Source organism: Macaca nemestrina, chromosome 13 (genome assembly GCF_043159975.1).
Source record: "Macaca nemestrina isolate mMacNem1 chromosome 13, mMacNem.hap1, whole genome shotgun sequence".
Taxonomy (NCBI): domain Eukaryota; kingdom Metazoa; phylum Chordata; class Mammalia; order Primates; family Cercopithecidae; genus Macaca; species Macaca nemestrina.
Genome location: NC_092137.1, coordinates 45,522,112 through 45,547,810, shown reverse-complemented (window position 1 = coordinate 45,547,810; position 25,699 = coordinate 45,522,112). Strand labels below are relative to the sequence as shown.

Here is a 25,699-nt window from a genome sequence, read left to right as displayed (position 1 = left end):
CCTGAGTAGCTGGAGTTACAGGTGTACAGCACCACGGTCTGGCTAATTTTTTATATTTTTAGTAGAGACGGAGTTTCGCTATGTTGTCCAGGCTGGTTTTGAACTCCTGGACTGGAGTGATCCGCCCACCTTGGCCTCCCAAAGAGCTGGGATTACAGGCATGCGCCACTGCACCTGGCCCATCTTATGTTTTTGATGCATTCCGAAGAAGGTTGCAGACATTGGTACACTTTGCACTAAATACGTCAACATTCAAATAATTAACTACAATTTGATAATTCTTTACAATTTTTTTCTTTTGAGGTCACATTTACATACAATTAAATTTTAAGTTTATATTAGCTGAATTTTGACAAATACCTACATCTGTGTAACCAAACTGCTGTTGAGATCAGGAACATTTCTATTTGAAAACGTTCCATTATACCTTTTCCAATCAGTTACTGCCGCAGCCTCCCAGAGGTAACTACTTGATTTTTTTCTACCAAGGATTAGTTTTCTCCCTCTACCATACAGTTGTACTCATCTGTGTAAGGCTTCTTTCAGCATCATATTTAGCGATTTATCTGTGTTGTAACAAGTATCAGTAGCTTATTTTTTATTGCTTAGTTATATTCCATTGTGTGAATATACCACAGCTTATCTATTTTCCTGTTAATCTATTTTCCTATTAATCTAAGAGGTACAGGAAATACCAAACTGTTTTTTTATACTCTCTACATTCGGTACAACGTAGAACACTTCTGTGGTCTCTGGTCACCAAAATATGTAGGGATTTCTCCCCTCCAACCAGTCAATTCTGCAGCAGATTATCCAGCAGACATCACCTGGGTGTCCTCTAATTCAGTTAATTTCTGACACTGTCTACCTGGAGATAGTGTCAGATCCCACAGGTTGAGGGTTCAGTACTATAAGATTACTCCCGACTTCAGGCGCCTGGTTTGTGACCTATAACTTCAGGATTCCTACGACCCTGGAGTTCAATTGATTTGCCAGTTTACAGAACTCAGGGAAACATCTACTTAATGTTCATCCATTTATTATAAAGGATATTACAAAGGATACAGATGAACAGCCAGATGGAGAAGATGTATAGGGAAAGGTAGAGAGGAAAGGCATATGGGAGGAAGGATGTGGAACTTCTGCGTAGGCATACTACCCTCTAGGAACCTCCAGGTGTTGAGCTATCTAGAAGCTCATTGGAACCCAGGCTTTTGGGTTTTTAGTAGGTTTCATTACATAGGCACGATTGAATCATTGACTGTTAGTGATCAACTCAACTTTCATCCCTTCTCCCCTCCCTGGAGGTTGAGGGTCTGGAGCTGAAAGTGACAACCCCTCTACTCACTTGTTTGGTTTTTCTGGTGACCGTCCCCTATTGTGAAGCTATCTAGGGGACCCCAGCTACCAGTCATGTCATACAAAATACACTCTTATCTATCACTCTGGAGATTCCAAAGGTTTTAGGAGCTTTTTGCAGGGAAATGGGAGGAAAGCCAGATATGTATTTCCCAATATCACATGAACCTTGCTTATTTCCAGTCTTTGGCCATTCTGAGTAAAACTGCTGTGAATATTCTTGCACAGTTTTTTTGTTGCCTTTGACCTTTGTTTTCATTTATCTTAGAAAAATACCTAGGAGAGGAATTGATAAGTCATGAAGTCTGATGAAAGTTTAGTTTTCTTAGAATCCCTCTGGTTGTACCATTTCACGTTTTACACTTTCACCATGAGAATTCTGGTTGCCTTGCATTTTTGTCATATGATGTTAGGTAGTTGTTAGCCATTCTAATGTGTGTAGAAAGATCTACGTGGTTTTAATTTGCATTTCCCTGGCAACATTGAACACTTTCTAATGTGCTTACTAGTCATTTGTATATCTTCTTTGTGAAATATTTGTTCATATTATTTGGCCATTTTCTAATTGAATTGTTTGCCCTTTTATTATTGAGTTTTGGGGGTTTTTAATATATCCTGCATATATAAAAATGTACTTTGTCAAATATATGATTCATGAATATTTTTTCCCAGTTTGTGGTTTACCTCTTTTTTTTAGAGACCAAAAGAAATGTCTTATTGCTGTCTTAATAATATTTATCAAATCTTTTGGTCCATGAACTTATTATATCTTAGCATTTATTTAGGTCTTATTTCTCTAAGCAATGTCTTTTAGTTTTCAGTGTACAGGTTTTGCATGTGTTTTATTAAATGTATTATATGTTTTTCAACACTATTGTAAATGGAGTTTTTAAAATTTGCTACTTGTTTGTTGCTAGTATATAAAAATATGAATTTTGTATAATCTTATATCCTGCAGACTTGTTAAATTCACTTACTAGTTCTACTAGGTATTTGTAGATTCCTTAAGTTCTCCTATATAAGCAGTTATGTCATCAGTAACTATATTAAACCTTACTTCCTCCATTTTAATCTTCATGCTTCTTATTTTTCTTTACTTTATTCTTTTTTCTTTCTTTCTTTTTGCCTATTGCAATGGCCGGGACCTTCAGTACAGTGTTGAATAGGAATGGTGAGAGCAGATATCCTTGTCTTGTTCTCAACTTTGGGACATGGTTCTGATTTTTTTTAATGTAAAAAAATTGTGGTTCCATAGTAATTGTCTTTTTAGTGTTTGATGAGAAGGTGCATATGTGCACAGGGTTTCATAGACTTCTTGCAGTAATTCTGAGCTGTACATGGGGACTACATTATTTTGTTCTGTGCAAATCACTATCTTTTTTAGGGGCGGGTGGGGATCGGAGGGAATGTGGACAGGGTCTCACTTTGTCACACAGGCAAGAGTGCAGTGGTGTGATCTTGGCTCATTGCAGCCTCAACCTCCTGAGCTCAAGCAATCCTCCCACCTCAGCCCCAAATAGCTGGGACTACAGGCATGTGCTGTGCCACCATGCCCAGCTAATTTTTGTATTTTTAGTAGAAACGGGGCTTCACCATGTTGCCCAGGCTAGTCTTGAACTCCTGCGCTTAGGCAGTCCTCCTACTCGGTCTCCCAAAGTGCTGGGATTACAGGCGTGAGCCACTGTATCCAGCCAGTATCTTTTATAATGTATGTTTTTGTTTGTTTCCATAATCTGATTATAATATGGTTTAGAAGTTTCTCAATTTTTGCCAATTTGCTTTCTATTGTAAGCACTGTTTTTTGTTTCTATATATCCCTCTCATTAAAAGCTTAATGTTTCATCAAGTGATTGAACTGTAACTTATTTTAGCTATAGCAGCGCTAATAGTGGTTCATTATGATGCATTCCTAGAAGTAGAATTACTCTATTAAAGGGCTTGAAAGTTTCTGTGGCTCTTGAAATACATCACCAAGTAACACACTGATTTATAATGCCATCAGCAGTGTTCAAACCTGAAAAATCTTGAATTTCTCCTGTTAAACAGGACTTTTTTTGGCCAACTTTTATATGGTCCAGTTTCTGCATGTGAAATATAAATGCCCTGCTAGTGACTTCACCCTTCTGTCTGTGCTTGTCTCTCAGAAGGAAGGTATTTGTGAACTAGTTAATGGGAAATTTCTTCTGTTGCAGTCCAACCCCTGACCTTTAAAACCTAGAGATTATCGCTTCTCAGCCTTTTGGCTAAGATCAAGTGTGAAACCTAGAGATGAAATTAGCAATTTATCTTGCCATCCCCATCATCCAGTTTGGAACTGCGATAGCAGTTTCTGGCTATCAAGTACGCTTAGTTTAAACATCACCCATCATAGGTCGTTCATACTCTCTATATATTCTCACAGAAGTGTCTTCCCAGGGAAGAAAAAAAGCCCATTTAAGATGTGGTTAGGTCATCACTGGTTTGATTTCAGTTCTATTAAAAGAATTTTTGTTGCAGTACATTTCATGTTTTAGTTGTATCAGAAAACTATTGGAAATTAAATGCCTTTAATGTCACCCTTCCATAATATCACCCACACAAATACATCAAAATGTAACATGATTACCTTTCGTGTTTATGGTAGTCTTTCCTTTCGTGTTTATGGTCGTCTGTCTCATATGTGTTTTTAGGAAAATTGAGATTATGATATTTTATAGCCTGAGTTATTTAGTGGTTTAAAGAAAGTCAACTTTTTTGTTTATGTTTATTATTTATATAATTTTTAAAAAGCCTTATTTATGTATGAGTTCTTTGTATATTAAAGCCCTTTGTTTTATGGACTGGCATTGTTTTTCTACTTGTTCACCTTTTGTATCTGCTTATAATGTTACGTTTTTGAAATATGAGTGTTTAATTGTTATGAAGTAAAACTTTTTTTGGTTTTTATGCAAGTTGTGTCTTCAGAGCCCACATCTCTAAGATCATCAGTTCAGTGTTCCCCATATTCTTTGTGTTCTTTATTTTAATAATTACTCTGAATTTTGTTGGTGATGACTTTATTCATCACTTAGAATGTACAGCACTGTGGTAGGGGCTGAAGTATATAAAAATGAATAGAGGTGACTATACTCTCAAGGAGCCTAATAACTCCTTGGGGAGGATAAAACTTACATTCACAGATATCACAGTAGTGCTGAACAATTAGAAAGTACCCTTTGTGAAGCATAAAGGTTGCTCCCAGGAAAAAGAACTCATTTCCAGATAGGGGAATCTTGTAAAGTTTTATGCAGAAGGTTACATTTAGGCTAGGTTTTTAAGGATTTCATTCTGTAGAAAGAGGCACTTAAAAGATTGGAGACAGAAAAATATAGCTCAGGCCAGCTTTGGAATAGTTAATGGTCCAGTACAAACAACTTTCAATGACTACTTCCTCATTACCAAGCATGTTAGAAGCATCATCATGTTTAAACCTTACACAGCAACCCTATGAGGTTGGTACTATGGTACTATTATTATTCCCACTTCTTCAAGTATACAGTCTCAGATAGGGTAAGTAAATTGTCTAAGCTAACTTAGCTAGTAGAACCAAGATTTGAACTAGATCTGTGTCACTTTAAAGCTTGAGCTCTTAACTAGGCTACAATGAAAAAGCTAGCTTGCAGCCAGATTTTAATGAAATCATAATGGTCTTTCCAGTTAAAGGTATTGTACCCGAAAGATTCTATGTGTTATTCTGTACAGAAAAGTAACAGGGCTTGTGTTAAATGTGCTTCTTAAGGAAAAAAAAAAAAAAGTATCTGGAATATGCTGTCTTTGAGTGTTATTCTCGATCATCACATGGCTGAAATTGGACACTGCCTTTTCTCTCAAGAAAACATTACCCCCTCCAATAAATGAAACTTTGCTGATTTATTTTATTAAGGGATATGTTGGAAATGGATTCTTCTCTAGAATATGTAGAATTTTATGCTGTTCTGCTGCAGATATGCTGTTTCCTGAAAATATTCCATTAAAAATAATTCCCTTCCATCATGTTTTTTATATGAGCCATGTGTTTGCTATATTCTTATTTTAGGAGAGGAGTATGGTACAGAACAGGAGTAGCGTGTTCATCCTGGAGCCAGAGCAAGGTTTTCAGCAGGAGAATGGAGGTAGAATGTCAATTAAATATGGCAAGAGAACCCATATTATAGAAGATATAAGGGAAACATGGGATTTAGAGTATTGCTCTACACTGTTGCTACAGATAGATTTTCCCTCAATAGTTCTTTGAAGCCATTCTATTCTAAATTCCTTTTACTTGTTTCAGGGTCTTGTAACCCTACACTGCTCCTCCATATCTTGATTCTCTTTCCTTCCCCACCCTGACTTCTTCCAGGTTGTTGCTGAGGACTCCTGACCTTGCCCATTGTATTGATCTCTGTGTCTTAATTGCCTCACCTCTAAATGTTAGGGGTGGGGGGGTGGCAGCCAAATGTATAAGATTTTTTATAATAGCTTTATAAAGCTTTATGACTGTCTCTTGTATCTTTAATGTCTTCACTTCTTCTCATCATTTTTGGCCAGAGATGTATTATTGCTGGGGTCTGCCTATTCCTCACTCATGAAAAGCTGGAAGCTGTGGCCACCTTTTATCTTACTTTCCCTCAGACCTTCTAAGTCATTGCTCCTTCTTTTCATTGCTGACCCTCTCAGAACTATCTGCCTCTAATTCTTTCTGCGTGCTTTCTCCCAGTCCCTTACAGATTGGCTTCTATCCTTACCCCTCTTCCGAAATTATTCTCTCAACTAATCATCAGTCACCTCCTTTCCATTCTTAACTCTTTTACCCATTCTGCCACATTTGACACTATCAACTTACCGACCTTCTACCATGACTTTTATACTGTCTGTGGTTTTTCTTTCTCCTGTGGCCCTGTAGATGTATATATTCTTCAAGCTTTTGATCTTCATCTTCTTTTCTACTTGTTCTACTTGCTCCCTTGGATGATTCTACCCATACACATGACCATCTGTATGTCTTAGACTATATAATTCAAATCCTGTGTCTTAACATCCCTAGTCCAGGCCTTTCTAAACTCTAGCCCAACCTTTCCATTTGTCTGTGAGAGATTTTCTCATGAGTATCTTAGCAATGGAAACTCTATGTATTTAAAATTGAAACTTGTACCACCCCCCTTTGTCCCTCCTTTTACAACTCCATCTTCTCTTATCTTCCATCTCCATCTTCCTCACTAGCCCCACACAAAGACAAGACAAACAAAAAGGCTCAGTAGTGAATGGTTAATGGCATGAATCTCTTTCCATTAACTTAGGCTAGAACTGACAGAATCATTCATTTAAAAAAGTCTTTTGAGTGATTGCTATATTCCAAGTACTGTTATGCAATCTTGGAACACATTCAAAGGTCCCTGCTCTCAAAGAGACACAGTATACAACCAGCATAATAAATAAATTATACAGTGTGATATAATGTTGTGGGAAACAGGGAAAGAGCAGAGTAATGGGATAGGGATTGCCAGGATTGTGGGTAAGGGTTTGAAAATTTAAGTAGGGTAGTCATCATAGGCCTCATTGACTTGGTGACATTTGAGAAAAGTCTTGATGGAGGAAAGAGCTGTGCAGATATCTTGAGAGAGTTCCAGGAAGAGGAGCCACATTTGAAGGTTCAAATGTAGGAGCAGGCATGACATGTTCGAAGAATAACAAGGCAGCCAGTGTGGCCAGAGCAGAGTGAGCAAGGGAGAGAAAAATAGGAGATTGAGTCAAAAGGGCATTGGGAGGCTATTATAGGGGCTTGACTATAGTTCTGAAAGAGTGATATGATCTGATTTACATGTTAAAAGGATCCCCTTGTCTGCTGTTTTAAGTCCACTGTAAGGGGCAGTGGTAGAAGCAGGGAGACCAGTTAAACTAATTGCTGTAATCCAAGAGAAAGATGATGACTGACACCCAGATGATACAGCAGAAGATATGGTGAGAAGTGTTCAGATTCTGGATATACTTTAAAAGTAGAGTCAATAGGATTTACTGAAAGATTGGATGAAGGATATGAAAATTAGTAACTGGTTACAAATGGCAAAAATAATATGAATGCTAGAGACACTGTGGAGGATGAAGTGGAAACTCACTGTATTGGAGGGGAGTGGAAAAGGGAAAAGTTAAAGAACTAAACAGTGATCATTCCCATAGTGATCTCATCTGGTCTCATGGCTCTAAGGACTACCATAAGCACATGACTCCAAAATTTATATTCTTAGCCCAAACCACTCTTCCAAACTGTATCTGCCTACTTAAGATCTCAAACCTAACATGCCTAAATCTGAACCCATCTCTCCCCAAAATCTTCAACTACAGTCTTTTTCATCTCAGATTATTTCAGTTCATCCTTTCAGTTTCTCAGTTCAGAGCCTTGAAATCATCTTTGGTTTGACAAGATATCCTTAGCTGAAAATGAGATCCTTCTCCTTGAACAACCTTTATGCTTCACTAAGGGCATTTACTAATTTCTTACCCCTATTATGGTATCTGTGAGTATAAGTTATATCCTTCCTACTTTGGGAGGCTCTTTGAGGGTATAAATCACCTCTATTCATTTTTATATTCTTCAGCCCCTGCCACAGTGCTCCTCACGTTCTAAATGATGCATAAAATCATCAACAAAATTCAGAGTAAATATTAAAATAAGAATACAAAGAATATGGGGAACACTGAACTGATCTTAGAGATCAGGAATCTTGAAACACATCTTGCATAAAAGCAAGAAAAATAATGTTAATTTTTTTAATTAAAAAGCTGCTTTTGATGTACCCCTTGGTTACTCCACCATACCCCACTTACTCATAATATGCTCAGATGGTCAAAAAGGAGTATAACATAGTAGAATATCTTAGTAAAGCCATGAGCTCCTTCAATTGTCCTTGTCTCTGCAAAATAAATAATGCATCTGAAAATTTGGCATCAGATTTGCTAGGCTAGTGACAATTAAATTTCAGGTTAGTTTATAATTATAGGCTATAAGCTCCAATAGGGCATGGATCATAAGAGCCTGTTTTACCTCTCTATCCCTAGCACCTGACAAATACTGATATGGCAATGTTTGTTTAATGAGAAAATAAATGATAGAAATTAATAATGAAAGATGACTACATAAAAGAACACTGAGGAAGGGAACGACTCAGGAACTGATAACTTCAGTAGAACAAAATGAAATGTTTAGCTTTACTTTAATTCATGTATTTTTTTTTCCTATAATCTAAACTGGCTGTGGTCAATGCAGTTGTATAAACAAAACTGTTGGTAGAACACATAGATCATCCTTTCCTAACATTGCTTGTCCTACATGTTGTGTAAGTACTTCTTCCAGAATCTCTTGTGGATTGAAAAAATTTCATGACCTCCCCGAACTGAATCCCGTTTGCCTTCGCAGAGCATTGTGAAGGGCCAAGGCCCTCCTAGATTTTGCAGACTACAAGACTAGAGACCATGAAAGAGGATTTCTTACCATTTTCTGTCGTCATCCAGAAACTCTCATGTCTGTTTTTGAGTGAGTTGTGTTGTGTACCATAAACCATAAGTAAAATTGCTGCTATATTAGTAGAATGAGACCCAGAAACAGCCTATTTAGGGGTTACTTCCCCCACTACTACCCCCTCTGTTTTTGTCATACCATTTGGGTTGATCCAGAGAGCTAAGGCAGGTATCTGATTTCCTCTTTTTCTTGAATAAGGTGCCAGGAGTAGTGCTTGGTGCTGCAGATGATGCTGATTTGTATGTGTCACAGTGAGACCTGGCACTCTCCCAGAGAATCTCCTGCATTAAGAATTTGATTCACTCCAGATAGTTAAGCTTGAAAGTGGTTGTGCTCTTGATTTAACTTGAAAAATATCAGGAAATTTAATGTCAAGACTGTCACTTGGCACTCATTTTGATAAAGCATTAGCTAGTATTTGTTATTTCAATTTTTCCCATTAGGGAGGAATTCTAATACTAGTTTCTGTAAGTGGTTAACAGCCTGTGTAGAAGGAATATCACATGCAGTTGCATTGGAATGGACCAGGTAAATGTATATCAAGAAATGATTTGTATCAGTACTTGTACGTGATATTTGTGCTATAGGATTTCCTTTGTTTCTGCTGATGTGCTTATTTGTGACCCTTACAATCAATGTTGAAAAGTATCAGAGAGTAGACAGCCGTGAATGTAAAATTCAGGTCTGGGACAGGAATAATCATATAACCTAGCGAAGTATTTATTTGGGGAGGGAAGAAACTTCTGTACAAAAACCAAGCAGTATTTTTCTTTAATTTACTAAAAACTCATGTCAGGTTTTTAGAACCAAAAGTAGGTTAACCCAATAGATACACAAGGATTCCGTCATGAGATAAATGAATATAAAGGATCCTAACTGGTGCCCTGAGCTAAAAAGTAGTTGAGATTGAGGGAGGTCCTTTAAATGTTCTGCCTAGGTCCCTGCCATGGAGCTAAAATAAGTCAAGCCAGATAGTGAAGATTTTCTACTACTAAAGACCCTTAATGAGTGGGCATATCAGTCTCTGTCTCTTTCCCATTCCTGTTCAAGAATTTAGCATCTCTGAACTGTTCCTTGAGAATTGCCTTCAGAGACTTCATTACCTTCTCGCCAACCTGAGCTTACTCCCCAGCAAAGAAGTCTTCTAACTAATAAGTGATTGTAATGCAAAAAGTTTACATTGTTTTTATTTAAAAAACAGCAACAGTTGACTTTTCACAGATTTGATATTCAGAGTTTTGACTATGAGCCACCAGAAGGCCCATGACTTGTAATTTGCAATTTTTCTGACGGGTGAGTCATTAGCCTACTGAATATGTCTAACACACCTCCCCACATCTAAAATTCACCACAGCTTCGTTCTGCATTGGCACGCCAGCTAACTCCTGCAATGATAAAAACATGTTCCTTTGTGGGAAGCTTGCCTGAAAAGAAATCCAACTGCCAATGCTGTACAATAAATGATGATTAGGTAAACAGACCTAAGAGATTATTTGCAAATTTGAAAGAGCCCAAAATTTTCTGGACTTGGACTTGCCTTATAAGAATTGGCAGCAAAGCAGAAAGACTCATTCCTGGCTTTTAATAAATGATAACATAAGATGTGTATCAATTAGTTATCTTACATTAATTTCTAATAGAGCTATGCCTAGACAATATTAGATTGCCTTATAAAAAGACATAGCATCATAAAAGAGAGGCCAAACCTAAAATATGAAAATGTTAAGTGGACAGATTACTAAAAGTGAATTTTGTTTTTAAAGATACAGCGGTCTCTCTATGTTGCCCAGGCTGTACTCAAACTCCTGGGCTTAATGATCCTACTCCTCATCCTCCCTAGTGGCTGGGACTACATGTGTATGCCACTGAGCCCAGCTTTGTGTGGTGTTGTTGTTGTTAGTAGTTAAAACCTAAACATCTTATTGTAGTTCCCAGGAACTAACAATCATATTTTCAAAAGTGCCCTTCCAAATGAGAAAAATGATGAAAAAGCTTCACCCACTTGAGAATTAGATGATCAGGCTATGGATTGATTGTCATATCCAATGTCTTACACACTGTTCCAAAACACAGCACACATGAGGTTTCTGGCAAAGCTGGTAGAGGAAACTAGGAAGATCAAGAACCTGAGACTTTACATTTTCCGCTAGCTCAGTCTGGAGGCAGTGAAATGTCAGACTGCCTGGATTCAAATCATGGCTGTTTGAACTGGAAATGTTATTTAACCTCTCTATACCTCAGTTTTCTTGTTTGTTAAATGTGCATAATAATAGTACCATATCTCATGGGGCTATATTAATTAACATATGTAGAATACTTAGCACCTAGACAGAATAAGCTAGTGTTGATATGATGATTATTGCTGTTATTTTTGTTGTGATTGAGGAGGGGCTAAGCTAAGCAGTAAAAGAAATGGAGGTAGGTGGAGGGAATGGAGGAGAGTTACAATGGTTGGTCCCCAAGGAAAAAAGTTGTTTTATCCTGTTATCTGGATGTAATTTTAGGCATTTAACATTGTTAATGAATATTAATATTGGGTTTTGAGACTGGAGAAAATGCTGATTTCTCTCCTAAGTTTATGGAGCAACCTATTAGTACCCAGTGAAGGAGGAGTGTGAGGGAGTTGCCGGCCAGTCATAAAGTTGTGCTTGCTTCAGCCTCTTCCATCTTCAAAGTATTTGTCTGTCCTCCTTTTTTTCTTTTCATCAAGTTTAGACCACTCAGTCTGGAGCCTGAAACTCAGTAGGTTATTGATTTAGTTTCCCATTATCTCCCTCCTGCCCTTCCTGCCCCCAGCCTAGCTAGGGATTTTAATCTTAGCCTGTCTTCTGATTCTCAGTGTCACCATAAGCGAGTTTCTTTGACCTCAGTTTATACTCTTTAAATGGAATAACAATGTTTTTGCCCATTCAGAGGACAACTAGGGATTTATTGAAATGGCAGATGTTAAGCGTTTTCAAATTTTTTGATAGGAGGATTCCTTGACAGGATGGCATTTATAGTAAAAAAGCTATGTCCTAAGGAAGAGTCCTCTACCTCTGATACATAGGCTTTCTTCCCCAGTGGTACAAGGTCTGTTTAATTTCAGCTTTTCCACCGTGAGCCTGTATGTTTTTAAATACTGCTTTTTAAATTTGCCCTCTTCTTTCAAACATTCACAGGCACTAATCCACATTATGACTTTACAGGCAGTAAATTAAATTATATTAATTCTAAACACAGTGTTTTTGAGCTGTAGAGAGTCTGTAGCCTTTGAAACCACTAACTTAATTTTGTCCAACTCTTATTCAGAAATTCAAAAAGAGCCAAAGCTTTTTCCTTTTGAATTTGGTTTAAAAAATAGTAAGAAATTGCTCCCAGGCAGTGGTCCTGGGTGCCAAGGTTTATCAGAGATCTAAATCTTCTGTCTGCGTGAAAATCTTCCAAAGTAAAAGGGTAGGCATGCTAGTGAAGATGTAATCTGTTATAACTTTTTCCTTCACTGCCACTACCTTATGGTGTCAGGTGTGGGCAAGTCTCTTAATCTCTCTGAGATTTTGTTTTCTTATCAGCAAATCTACATTCACAATAAATATTTGAGAGAAATAAATGAATCTGTACTGGGCACTTTCAAAGTATCTGTTTATCTGCACAGAAAGTCCTGCCTGTAAAACAGCAGATATAAGCAGAAGACTATTTTATACTGTCATTACTTGAAATTAGATTGTAAGCTCATTCAAAGCAAAGGCTCTGTTATCTTTCATAGAGCCTTCCTCCACAGTAAATAAATGTTTATTGAATAAAGCTGAGTATGGTTTTCTAAATTATTTTTAGTTGGTTTCAGCATTTTGTCACATTCCTTTGAAGAGCCTTGATTTTAGCAAATCTTTGTCATTTGGGCAGGGGAATGGCAGGGTGTGTGAAAACAACCAGACTCACAGGAAAGAGGGTGATCAGGCTGCATAATACTGGGTTGTTGATTTTTTTTTTTTTCCTGGTTCTCTTTTGGGAGGGTAATGGTTTGTTATTTTTCAAAATGTGAGAAGACTGGTTTTTTAGTGTCACTTGTAAATTTATTTCTAAGACAAATCCTACAACAGTTTAGATGTCTTTGGAGCAATAATAGCAACATTTCAGTACATGACACCTTTCCTGTTTTTATCAACTTATACTTATTTAGATGTATATGTACATTTGTTTAAATTATGTGATAATTACACAGTATAAAGTGAGTGGTTCTGAAATAGGAAAAGCTACATAATCACTGTGGTTATGTATGGCGTTGGTTATTATTTCACTGATCTTAGATACTTTTGAGGTAACTATATGAGCACTGTTCAACTATTTCTGAAAAGATGATCATCCTAAATCTTTTAGAAGATTTCTATCTCAGGACTTTTTAAATGGCACTTTAAAAAATTTTTTTACTCTAGTTCAGTAATGCTAAATTGCTAAGTAATAGAAATTTTAAAATAAAACAGCTTTCTAAGGATGTGTTCTCCTACATACAATGAATGCAACATGCAATGAGTATCCAGTTTCTGTACATGTATAACAGATCTTTGAAAAAGCAGGAAACGTTTAGTAAATTCTTCAGAAGTTAGAAGCAGGTAACAGTCTGATGCTTATAAACGGAGTCCTTTGGAAGGCAAACTACATTCCTTCATCTGTGACAGGAAATCTTTCTCTTTTCATTTCTTTTTTTTTTTCTGCTACTCATATATGCAGGAGGTGCTCCAAATGGTACCAAGCAATAACATTTAAAATGCCCCCACCCCTGCCCAGATAGCTGCATGCATTTTAAAACTATATTCTCTCATCAGAGTCTGGAAGAGCTTTCAGGACAACTTGATGACTCTTTCTGAAAGGGTTACATTTTTAAAATGTTTATCTTAGTATGTTAATTTACTGTTTAAAAAAAAAAAAAAAAAAAGACCAGTCTCAGCTTAAGTTCTACTGGATAATTATTTGCCCTTTTGGTGGTTGATTATTATGCTTAGAAATGCCATTTAAATATTATTTTCAGTAGATATCTGTTAGCTTCTGTAGTACAATAGGTAGTTCTGTGGGCCTCTATAAATGAATGATACTTGAATTTATAATTACTTGTATATTTTGCACCAGCATAGATTTTTAAGGATTCTGGCCTATTTCAGTATCTTGGTTTAACAAGGAGGTTAGACATTTGAAAATGCCAGGTACAGTGGCTTACACCTGTTATCCCAGCACTTTGGGAGCCCCAGGTGGGTGGATCTCTTGAGCCCAGAAGTTTGAAACCAGCCTGGGCAACATATTGAGACCTCACCTCTACAAAACATTTTTAAAAACTAAAAATTAGCTGGGCTTGTGGTTCCAGCTACTTGGGAGGCCAGGGGAGGAGGATCGCTTGAGCCTGGAAGGCCAAGGCTGCAGTGAGCTGTGATTGCACCACTGCTACAGCCCCTGGGTGAAAGAGCAAGACCCTGTCTTTAAAAAAAATTTGAAAAGATTCCTCGATGATGATTAAAATGTAATTCACATTGCTGTCCCTTTGATTTGACTGCTAGAACAGCAGCTGTGGTGGAGCCAGCGCTCCTTCTGTAAGCTAAGCTAAATAGGTAGTGTGATATACTCAGCAGTGTCAATTCAGCTCCTCTGTAGAGAGCATAAAGGAGCAGCAGGTTTTCCTCATTTGCCACACTTAAATTTATATTCCATTTTTAATATTAAGAGCAGTAAATTTGAAAATAGAGAGTAATAAATGTTAAAGAAATGTATACGTAGAGTAACACATATATGTTATATATAGAGAAAATATAGAAACAGTAACAGATTTTTAGAGTAACAAATTACTACTAAACTTTATGCCCCACAGTTTACATAGTTTTTTAGAAGGCCAGATTTTCTTAGAGTATAAGCTTTCTTTTTAAATTATTGAATATTTAACCTGTATTACAAATTAGGACCTGTTCTCTCTACCTGTACCTATTCATTTCTAAAATGTGTTCTTGCATTTAATTTTTTGCTTGTTGCGTTACTACATTAAAACTGAGTAAAGCTAATGGTTTTGTAAAAATAAGCAAGTAGGAAAGTCTCTTGAAAGTGTTGAGAATGAGTAAACTACTAGATGTACTTTGCTGTTATAGCATGGTTCTTGGTTGAGTTGTAAATCATATGTGTTTTGCCCACAAAGCACATGCTAATATTAAGTTGTTTTTAAAGTGATTGTGTTGCATCACCATGGTTCTTCTATGCTCTGTGGGGTATCATGTTGCTTTAATGTAATGAACCAAGTCCTCAGCTCCTAAATCTCCATGCTGGAAATGATTACATAAAACTGAATGGCCATGTCTGAAGTCATGAATCTTGAGAATTTTTTATTCTTTGGAAAAGCCTTACAAGACTTTTCTTATTCTTTGAGGGGAAAAGCCCTGTACTTAGAAGTTTCTGTTGAAAATATTAGCCATTTTAGGTTATATAGCATTCTGTTTGAAAAATAAGCATTTATGCTGCTGCAAGATCTGTATTTTAACTTTGTGCAGATGTGTGCTTAAAGAACATGATGTGCTTATTTGTTGCATTTATGCTACTTTCTTACTTTAACTAAGATGGATGAAATTACGTATTAAATAAAAACAGCAGTCCTTACCAACCTGAAAAAGCCTTCCAAAAACAGTGGAGAAAATGAGAATATAACTTTAATAATTCATTGACTTTTGAGAGAATTCTGTTTAAAAGCATGTATATAATTTCTTTGCAGGTTTACTCAGTGTTTTTAATGTTAAAAGTAGTCTGCCAGTAAATTATAAAATATTACCAAAAGTATTATTTTCTATCTTAACCAAATATAGCACTTTAAATTTTACATATCTTGTTATACACAGACATATATATTGTATGTGGCATAAAACTCCAGTTAGAATAACTTCATGGCCTTGGGCAAGTTAAACTCCCTGAACCTCATTTTTTTTTCTGTATGATGTAATACTTACCTTTTAGAATCATTGTCATGATTAAATGAGAAAAATCTATTTAGAATAATGTCTGACAGATATTTATCACTACATGTTCACTTCTATATGCCAAGCTTCATAAAGCAGTGTGTTTTTATTTGGTACTTCTGAGCTAGAAAGTACTTTGTATTGAGTATTACTTGCCACACTCAATTCTAAAGTGAAACTTTGTATTGGATATTACTTATCACACTTAATTCTGAAGTGAAATTTAGAATACGTAGAATAAATTTTTCTTAGGATATTTAAGGAGCATGTTTATTGAGTGGCTACTAAGCATAAAACATTGCTTCTATCATATACAGTTGACTATATTTAAAATTAATTAAGGTAGAGGTCAGTCTAAATGCTATTCCCAGTTCATTTTATAGTTCCTCTCTCTCTCTCGTTGGCTCTTTGTGTGTGTGTGCGTGACCTTGTTAACTTTAAGAAAGTTTTCAAAATAAAGGAGCACTTGACTTTGTAGTCGTTTAAAAATAGGGTTGATCAATATGAAGCGTTAGCTACGAGCACAAGTTGGTGCTTTTTTATTGATTTCAGTTACCAATGCCCTCAGGCTTATGTGTGTGAGAATGAAAATGATATATGAAATATGCACCCAGATTCAACAGACCAATGTTCTTGTTACATCTGCAACCGCTTTGGCAGAATTCTTTATTTGGAAGTGACTTTGGTAGCAGTTAGTTCCTGTCTCCCTCTGTCTCTGTCACACACACACACACACACACACACACACACACACACGTGCAGGCAACCTTAAGATAGACTCATACAGTGCTTTGGGAAGTTTCTGCCATTTAGTTACTTTTATTATAAAATGCTATTCAAGGTTCTAGACTTAACAGTGCGTGAATATACTTTTTGTCATTTTTAACAGATGGTTAGAAGCCAAAATCTTGATGATTTGAAAGATTCTCCGCTAAGTAGCCAGTTGCAGACCAATAAAGCCAAGAAGGTGAATACCAGGGAAGCCTGCTCAGAGCAGGGCACGCATTATTTAGAAAGTTGTATAAGGAAGTTTGCTTTGGGCAGAGGTTGTCATGTGTCATCTGTCCCATCAGTCAGAGTTCCAGCAGCTGTTCCCAGTCACCAGGACCCTTGTATGCTACTGTTCGTCCATCAGCACTAAGAGATACCGGCTGCCTTTCCACCGTGCTGGGGAAGCCACGGACACACAGACTTGCGGTGTTATCTCACTGGCCACCAGTGTGGATGAAAGCTCATTTTCAAAGAGGGAGACCAAACACCAACGTTTTGATCTTTTATTAAACCATTAACCAAAATATATTCTCAAGAGAATTAGTCGGATGCCATAAAGTGTGTCTATTTTTGGCTATATGTATGGCTGTAATAATGTCGGAGTGTTGCACATTTGAATCCAAAGAGATACCCTACTTAAATGAGAGATGGGAGAACTTTCTCCACTAGATGCCAGATCATTACTATCAGAGTATCACTGTGAAGAGACCTTTCTGGTTGAACACAACAATGCAAAAAAGACTTAAAATCACAAGCATTCTTTTTTTGATAGTGCAGCAACCTGCCAAATGGGATATATCCCAATTCTGATTATAGACAAACCTGCAACAATTCCCTTTTTCTCTTTTTGTATTCCAGAGGTATCCCTAGAGGAAAGGATTTGTGGGCATTAGTATCACTATCTGCCTGATTACTGTGTTGACATTTTTAAAGTGCCATTAATCATAGGAAATGGAACTTAATGGTGTAGAAAAATACCCAGCCAGGGAATGTCAAGAAAATAAGCTACAGCCCAGTATTCACACGAAATTAAAGGGAAATGCATCTTAACCCTTTAATTATTTTTTCTTCTTACTGAATTATAAAGGAAAGCAATTGAGAAGTAGCTTTGCAATCAAAGGTAATGGTAAACATAGCAAAAGAAAATTATAAAAGGCAGCTGATGGTATGCCGCACAGGTAATGCTGCCATTAAGGGTATACAGAAGTAAAAAGCAGTGATATGACACATGAATAGAGTAATTCATTTTTCAAAAACTGGCAATATTTAATGCATATTTTGTTAGAGTTTGGTATCATTTCATTGTTTGCCTATTAGCTAATTTAAATTAAAATGTTTTCCTAACTGAAATTGTAGGGAAGAGATAAATATAGATAGCCTCATTTTAAAAACATATGTGACACTAAACTTATAATGAACTAATTATACTGTAAAATATTTTTGGCTGGGCGCAGTGGCTTACACCTGTAATCCCAGCACTTTGGGAGTCCAAGGCGGGCAGATCATGAGGTCAGGAGATTGAGACCACCCTGGCCAACACGGTGAAACCCCATCTCTACTAAAAATACAAAAAATTAGCTGGGCGTGGTGGTGGGCACCTGTAGTCCCAGCTACTCAGGAGGCTGAGGCAGGAGAATGGCGTGAACCTGGGAGGCGGACCTTGCAGTGAGCTGAGATCGCACCCCTGCACTCCAGTTTAGGTGACAGTGCAAGACTCCATCTCGGAAAAAAAAAAAAAGGTTTTTGGTGCTGACTCTGAGCAGGTGCTTCATTTGATAAATAGCACTTTAATCCACTTTCTCCCTTGGCCTTTTCTTTTTCAAGACAGTTTACAGCATAGGACACAGAATAGATTCTCAATAAAGACTGATGGATTGACCTATGGGTCTAAGATGAATGAATTTTAGGGTGATCTGTATAAGGAGACTGCAAAAGAAGTAATATTGTTAAGTGTTGGGCTTTTTATTTTTTCCACTGCAGATTTTTGTCATCCATTGGAGGGACACTGTATGAGATTGGAAAGCCTGAAATGCAACAAAAAATAAATTCATTCCTTGAAAAGGAAGGAATGGAGAAAATTGCAGAAAGATTGCAAACAACAGTACACACTTTACAGGTCATCATAGATGGTCTCAGCCAGCCTGAAAGCTTTGACTTTCGAACAGGTAAACAATTGAACTTAAATTATATAGCACCTTGCATATGCAGAGCTCCCATTATCTCCTTTGATTCTCACAGCAATCGTATGCCGTAAGCAGAATGGATATTATTCTCCCATTTTATACATGAGAAAATTAAAGCATAGTGATCTTCCTTCAGAGTCATTATAGTTAATATCCAGAGCCAAAGCTAGAAGCCAGGTGGTCTCCCTGGACTCTTTGTTCACTGTGTATTTCCCATTTACTAAACTAAATGCATCATGCGTGTACCGCTGTATGCATGGAGGCACACATTTTTTTATGGTCCTTTTGTAAGCTGTTTTTATCTCCTGGGAGCCAGAAGTGCAAGATAAAGCAGTCCCTTCACAAGCTAAAAGGTGAATCTTCTTCCTTAATTATAGCTTTCCAAGTTCTTGGATTCCGTGTCAATGAACACACTGAACAAATAAGATAATATCTATCTGTTGATTTTCCTTCTAATTAAAAGTGCTCTCAGCTTTCAGCACAGGTAGATGGTGAGGGATGTATAACAACCATAGTTGTTGAGAGCAGTGACCCAGTAAAAAAGAATTACAGTATCAAATGACGTACTTCCCGAGGAAGTTTGAATAGGAACCCCTGAGATTTAAATGAATCCGCTCATTGGTCTTATAACCAGTTTTGATGATACCATGTTTAGACCATTGTCTTTTTATTCTGGTTTAGGCTGTGTTGAGATGGTTAGACATACTTCTTTGAAAGGGTTTAAAGGAATTTTGAAATATATCCAGCAAGTTCATTGTGCTATTCCTCCTTCTGTAGGGTTTTCTTTTCTTTTTTTTTTTTTTTAAGTTAAAGAAAAATAAAATAACACCCAGTAAGAACTATGCCAAAAATGTGAGAGTAGAAGCCTCCTAGTGGTCCTCCACCCAGTGTGGATGTTTCAGCAGACAAATCCATCTCCATTTGGAGGCCCGGTATCCTTTTATGGGAATTTCTTGGCTGGTTTTTAGCTGGAGTGCTGGGTGGAGCAATGGTTCTCAAAAATACTGGATTTGGAGTGGTATGGCTACATCCTTTGCATTAGCGGGTTGGCAAAAAATGCTGTAACTGCAGGTATCCTGTACTGGATTTTTCACATCCATCTTCATTTTTCTTAGTGTCGATTGTTCCATTATCCCAGTTGCATTGTAGACTCAGAGCAAAGATCAGCACTCAAATTATATGGTCCAATTAAACTACCAAGTTGTTGAACAGAAAGACAGATGCATCTGGGCTCTGGGCTGAGCTTTCCAGTTACTGCAGTGTTTATCAGTGTGGCAAGTGAAGTTTTAAATAGGTCTCTTTAAGCAAACTTTGGAACTGACATTTGCTCTAATGTAAGTCACAATTTTCAAAATGTCTGAGAACTTTCATCTTACTACTAAACACATCCCCAAGGTGGGGAAGGCATAGAAACCATACTTTTGTGGGGGCATTTTGGTCATTTCCATGGATGATGTTTTATGTTACATCTCTTTCCTCCATTTTCTCAAAAGTATTTCTTAATGCCTCATTCTTTCCTCATAATAATTCTGTCTTTTGTTTTATCAATGGTGTAATTAATTTCATGTGTATTAACACTATGGTGACTAGTTAATTTCCCTAATTGGGTTCATCAGAAGCTGTCCAGACACAGGGGCTGAAAATGCTTGGCTATGAAAGTGTTAAAAGTTTGCGTGGTAAACGGAGGGTTTTCTGATTTTTCAGTGTCCCAGACTGTCTTCAGGAATATGTTAAGTAGTTCCTGACTCTGATTTTCCATGCAAGATTAAACTAAGCAGCTGATCAGGAACCCTTAGGGAATCCGCAGCAGCTGGACCTCTGCAAAAAATAGAGAGACAAAGAATTTCCAAGCATAAAAACAATGCCTATGGGGTCTCGGAGACCATCCTGCCTCTCTGCCCCGATCAGTGACTTAGTTCCACTTTGCTGTGACACAGCCTTAGCCTAGTGTAATATTACATTACAGTAGGTTTCTTGCTTTTGGAATTCACTGCTTTAGCATCAGGTCAAATTCCACAGAATCAATCCCAATTTTAGCCTACTCTTTTTCATGGCAACGGTGAAATTTGGAGTTTAAAGAAGATTTTTATCTTGTTTTATAGGAAAAAGCTTAATTTTTAAAACATCTTGGTATCAGTATGGTTGGACTGGGGGAAGGGAAGAAAGGGGTAGCCAGTTGTTAATACAACTGTAAAGGATAGCTTTAACAAGTCATCAGGATAAAGCCAACAGCTGCGGAGGAAAAGGAAATGGAATGGGTGGAGGGGAAAATGAGGCCTTAGTAAAAGGAGATCCAAGCATAGAATGTGTTCTTTGTTATTAGAGTCAACACTCAGTAATCCTAGGAAAGGGGGCCTTCAAGAGGAGCATGGATAAATGGAATCCACAGATAATCCACAGCCCCGTTTAAACTGTTAGTTCTAACTGTCTCCCTCATAAAAACCATTGTTTTTAACTAGAACCATAATGATTCCTTGGCATACTTTATGCCTATCTTTTGGACAATAATGAACAAAGAAATGTATGCTGGGGTAAGCAAGAAAAAAGGGCTATAAAGAACTTGGAAACAGAAATCTGTATCTTCATCATTGTTTCTGTAGCACCCAGCAGAGTGCCTGGCCAGGAGATAATAGAGTTAATAAATGTTTGATGAATTTAATTGAAAGAGAAATAATATTAGGTACTACCTGGTCTGGGATTCTGAGTCATAGATAATCAAGAATCCATAAATGTTGATTGGATAAATATATTTGAAATGGGTGGGAATGGATTTTCTGAGTTCCAAATTTGTGGGAAGAAGTGAGGAAGAAAGAACATTTGAATTTCATCCACATTTGACCAAAAGTTGATGTACTTTCTACCACCTTTAAACAATTTAATAATCCAGGCACTGGGAGAAAAACAAAAAAAGCTTCCAGTCTCTTGTTTTCCAAACATCTTACTTTCTCAGTGTTTGTAGTTTAGCTTTGTATATTTATTAAGCAAATATATATATTCTCACCACCTCTTCAGAGAGAGGAAAATAAGACTCTCTTCTCAATCCTCACGTATAATGCTAGTGTGTAGCATTGTAGAAGAAAGTAAATTTTCTTGAATTGTTTCTACTGCATGAATGCTATCTCCAACCGATATGCATGTTCTCTGAAGGCAAGCCTCGGTCTTCAGCTCCTTGTATGTCCCCCCTTAATCTTTAATATTGGTCTGGGCACATAATCAATATGTATTAAGTGCTTATTCACAAAGTTGTATTTAGGAAGTACAATGCCTTTTCCACTTACTTTTTTTCTCTTTCCTTACAGATTTTGATAAACCTGATTTCAAGAGAAGCATAGTATGCCTGGAAGATCTGCAGGTTGGGACAGTTCTTACAGGCAAAGTGGAGAATGCCACTCTCTTTGGAATTTTTGTGGATATAGGAGTAGGGAAATCTGGGCTGATTCCTATACGAAATGTGACAGAAGCAAAACTTTCAAAAACAAAGAAGAGAAGGAGCCTTGGACTGGGCCCTGGAGAAAGGGTGGAAGTCCAAGTACTCAACATTGACATCCCCCGATCTAGGATTACTCTGGACCTCATTCGGGTGTTATGAGTGTCCAACTGAAGGCCAAACACTGATTTTATTTTCTCATTTCTACAGATTGACAAGAATAAGTCAGTTGCTTGTAAACTTTAGGTAGCAAATGAGAAATAATTCACTTAATATCAGAAATATTTTCCAAACACTTTCCTTTATTTTTTCTTCTGAATTAATAGAAAACCAACAGTTTGATTTCCTTTCCCCTTAAAGGAAACAACTAAAATACGCATTCTTTTTTTTTTTTTTTGAGAGGGAGTCTCGCTCTGTCGCCCAGGCTGGGATGCAGTGGCCGGATCTCAGCTCACTGCAAGCTCCGCCTCCCGGGTTTACGCCATTCTCCTGCCTCAGCCTCCCGAGTAGCTGGGACTACCGGCGCCCGCCACCTCGCCCGGCTAGTTATTTTTTGTATTTTTTAGTTGAGATGGGGTTTCACCTTGTTAGCCAGGATGGTCTCGATCTCCTGACCTCGTGATCCGCCCGTCTCGGCCTCCCAAAGTGCTGGGATTACAGGCTTGAGCCACCGTGCCCGGCCAAAAATACGCATTCTTATATGGCTTTATGTAGTAATAGTTTTCTGGCTAAAATTTTGGTTTTTATTTTTTTGTAATTTACCTTTAACTCCTTTTGCATTTTGTATAACAGATTGCTTAACTTCTACTTGCCAACATCTGCCTTGCTGGACTGGTATGGGATTGTCTTCTCGATTTGACTTGTACAGTCTTTGTTGACACAGTAGGGCTGGGCAGTGTTTAATCCTTCCATTTTATAGATTCTTTTTTTAATCAGGCCTTTTGGACTTCATTCATCATTTTGCAATAATCTCTTTTCCTTTGTCATGCAAACCAAAACAGATTTTGATGTGTTTGTAACCATCAAATGAATGGTTCGAAACATTTCTCAAAAGGATATATATATTGACCCCAACAATAAAGGTTTGTGGCTAGTGACTTGTTTTTGCTATGTTGATTCAGTGAATGACTTAGAAGTCAGTCTTGATGAAAGAAGATATGGTTTATGTAACCCTTGGAGAAGAGGGAAGCCTTTGGAAATTTGAAGAATGGTTTTCTTTGACTTAGCATAGAAGAGTGTGTCCTTTCTTAAATCAGAATTAAACTTCAAGTGGGGATAGAAATGGCCATTTTAAAGATCAAATGTAGATCAGGTGTGAAGGGACAAGAAAAACAAGTATATGAAGGAAGTGACTCTTACTCTGTTTTTATTCATTGGAGATTGTAAGGATTAGCATGACCATTCAGGGTCAAAATAAAGCCCACAGTGGACTGGTATCCTGTTCATTCTGACTACTGCTGCTGCTGTTGATTTACCTGATGAAGATATTTGTATGACTGAATGAGTGTTTGGTTTTCTCCATGCATAAGTAGGGGATGGTTACTAAAGACGACCAGTCTTGTTCATTTGCTTAGGAAACACCCATTGTCCTGGCATAATTTTTAATATTGCCTCTCTTTATTCTCAGAGTGCCCCATTTTGGATGATAAATCATATGATCAACTATAGTAGTCACTAAGTAGTGACTGTGACTATATTTCATGATAGTTCTACAATGCAGTAGGTTCCTTAAAAGTTGCATATATCAACTTTTTTGATATAGATAACTATTTGCCTAGCAATTTCATTTCTGAAATGCTTTTCCTCTGTTTCTTACTGGTCTTTAACTGATAATGGATCTATCTTAATGTTATAACTTTAAGTCGATCTTCCTACTCACTCCTCCCAATATTCTTCCAGGTTCATAATCTATAGATCAGTGATGAATGATGTGTACCTGAGGAGTCTTACTCTGAAGCCCGAGGTATAAGTTCACATGAGTGTTTTAGAGGAAGAGGCCTTCTCCCTGGGCACTTCAGATATAGGAACAAGAACAGTTGACAGTGTAAAGCTGCTCTGTTGACCTGGCAGCTAGGCTTTCATGGACACAACAAGGACTTGACATTGCACTGGATTGTGTAGTTTGTCCCATCCAGCCCAGACATGGTAGAGGCTGGTGTGAGGCCTAAGCTATAAAATGAGGGGCCACATCTCATTTATAACTGCAAAGTGTGCATGGTGATCCATTATATTCTATTCCTAGTCCCTGTTCTACTAGTAATCCAGTGTGCCTTTGAGCTGGTATCTTTACTTCTACAGACCTCCTTTTTCCAAATTTAAAATGGCATATGAGAAAGCGTTTATTCCCATGTACATTTACTGGTGACCTCCTGGTGTGCCAGGCATTGTGCTAGTCACTGACCAGAAATTGTGATAGAAAAATAGGTAGGGGTAGGGAGCACGAAAAGAAAATAAAAAGAAAAAAATAGTCATTATCTTTGTCCTTATGGAGCTTAGAGTCTATTGAGAAAGCATAATTAATCATATAAAAATGTAAAACTACAATCAGATAAGTGATATAATGGTGACGACGTGTAATAAATGGGTTGACTTAGAAAAGTCAAAGTAGTTCAGTGGGATTTGAGATGTGAAAGATGACCAGAACTAGGACAAATTTTACTGACCTTTAATAATAACTCTTCCCGGAGGTGGAGCTTGCAGTGAGCTGAGATCCGGCCACTGCACTCCAGCCTGGGCCGCAGAGCGAGACTCCGCCTCAAAAAAATAATAATAATAATAACTCTTCCCAATAAATAGTGAGAATGAGCTGTATTGGAGTGGGCTTAAGAGAGTAGGAGGAATTAGATTGCAGACAGTGAATATAGACAGTTCTTTTAGGGAGTTTAGCTGTAAAGGAAGAAGAGAAATAGCATAGTGGTTGGAAGGGGGAAATGGAGTCAAAATTTAAGACAAAAGAAATGTATACAAATGGAAATGATCCAGTAAAAATAGGAAAATATGATACAGGAGACAGAGGGGAGAATTACTGGAAAGATATCCTTGACTAAATGAGATCAGATGGAATCTAGTGCACAAGGGGTTGGTCTAAGTTAGGAATACAAAGAGTTTATTCATATCAGTGAGAGAAAGGACTAAGTATATGAGCACAAATGTAGGTAGGTAAATATAGGAGCTCATGGAAAGTCTGAATTTCTTCTAGTTTTCTCATTGAATTATGAAGGAATACCATCATATGAGATGAAACATTGAAGAGAAAGGGAAGTGTGAGGAACGGATGAGAATGAGAGTGAAAAGCCTAGGGAAACAGCGTGACTTCTAGGCAGTGTTAAATGTTTCACTTAAGGTTATTGATCATTAATTGAATCTAAGATCAGCTTATTTTTTTCTCCAGCCCATCAGCTTTGTGGGTGTGGGCCCAGATTAGGTGGAGAGGTGATTTAATCAGGTTTGGGGGTTTGCCAAACAAGTACAATGAAGAGGACAAAGAAGT

General features: G+C 37.4%; 1 protein-coding gene across 1 annotated transcript in view; it reads left to right on the top strand.

Moving 5' to 3' along the window:
• The window catches only part of LOC105464957 (S1 RNA binding domain 1), a 222,901-nt gene extending 199,595 nt beyond the window's left edge, over positions 1 to 23,306 (top strand). The window contains exons 20-21 of the mRNA XM_011713126.3: positions 18,580 to 18,764; positions 22,082 to 23,306. Coding sequence (XP_011711428.2) covers positions 18,580 to 18,764; positions 22,082 to 22,371 — 475 coding nt within the window. The 3' untranslated portion in view covers positions 22,372 to 23,306. The remainder of the gene's footprint in view (positions 1 to 18,579; positions 18,765 to 22,081) is intronic.
• The last annotated feature ends 2,393 nt before the right edge of the window (positions 23,307 to 25,699 follow it).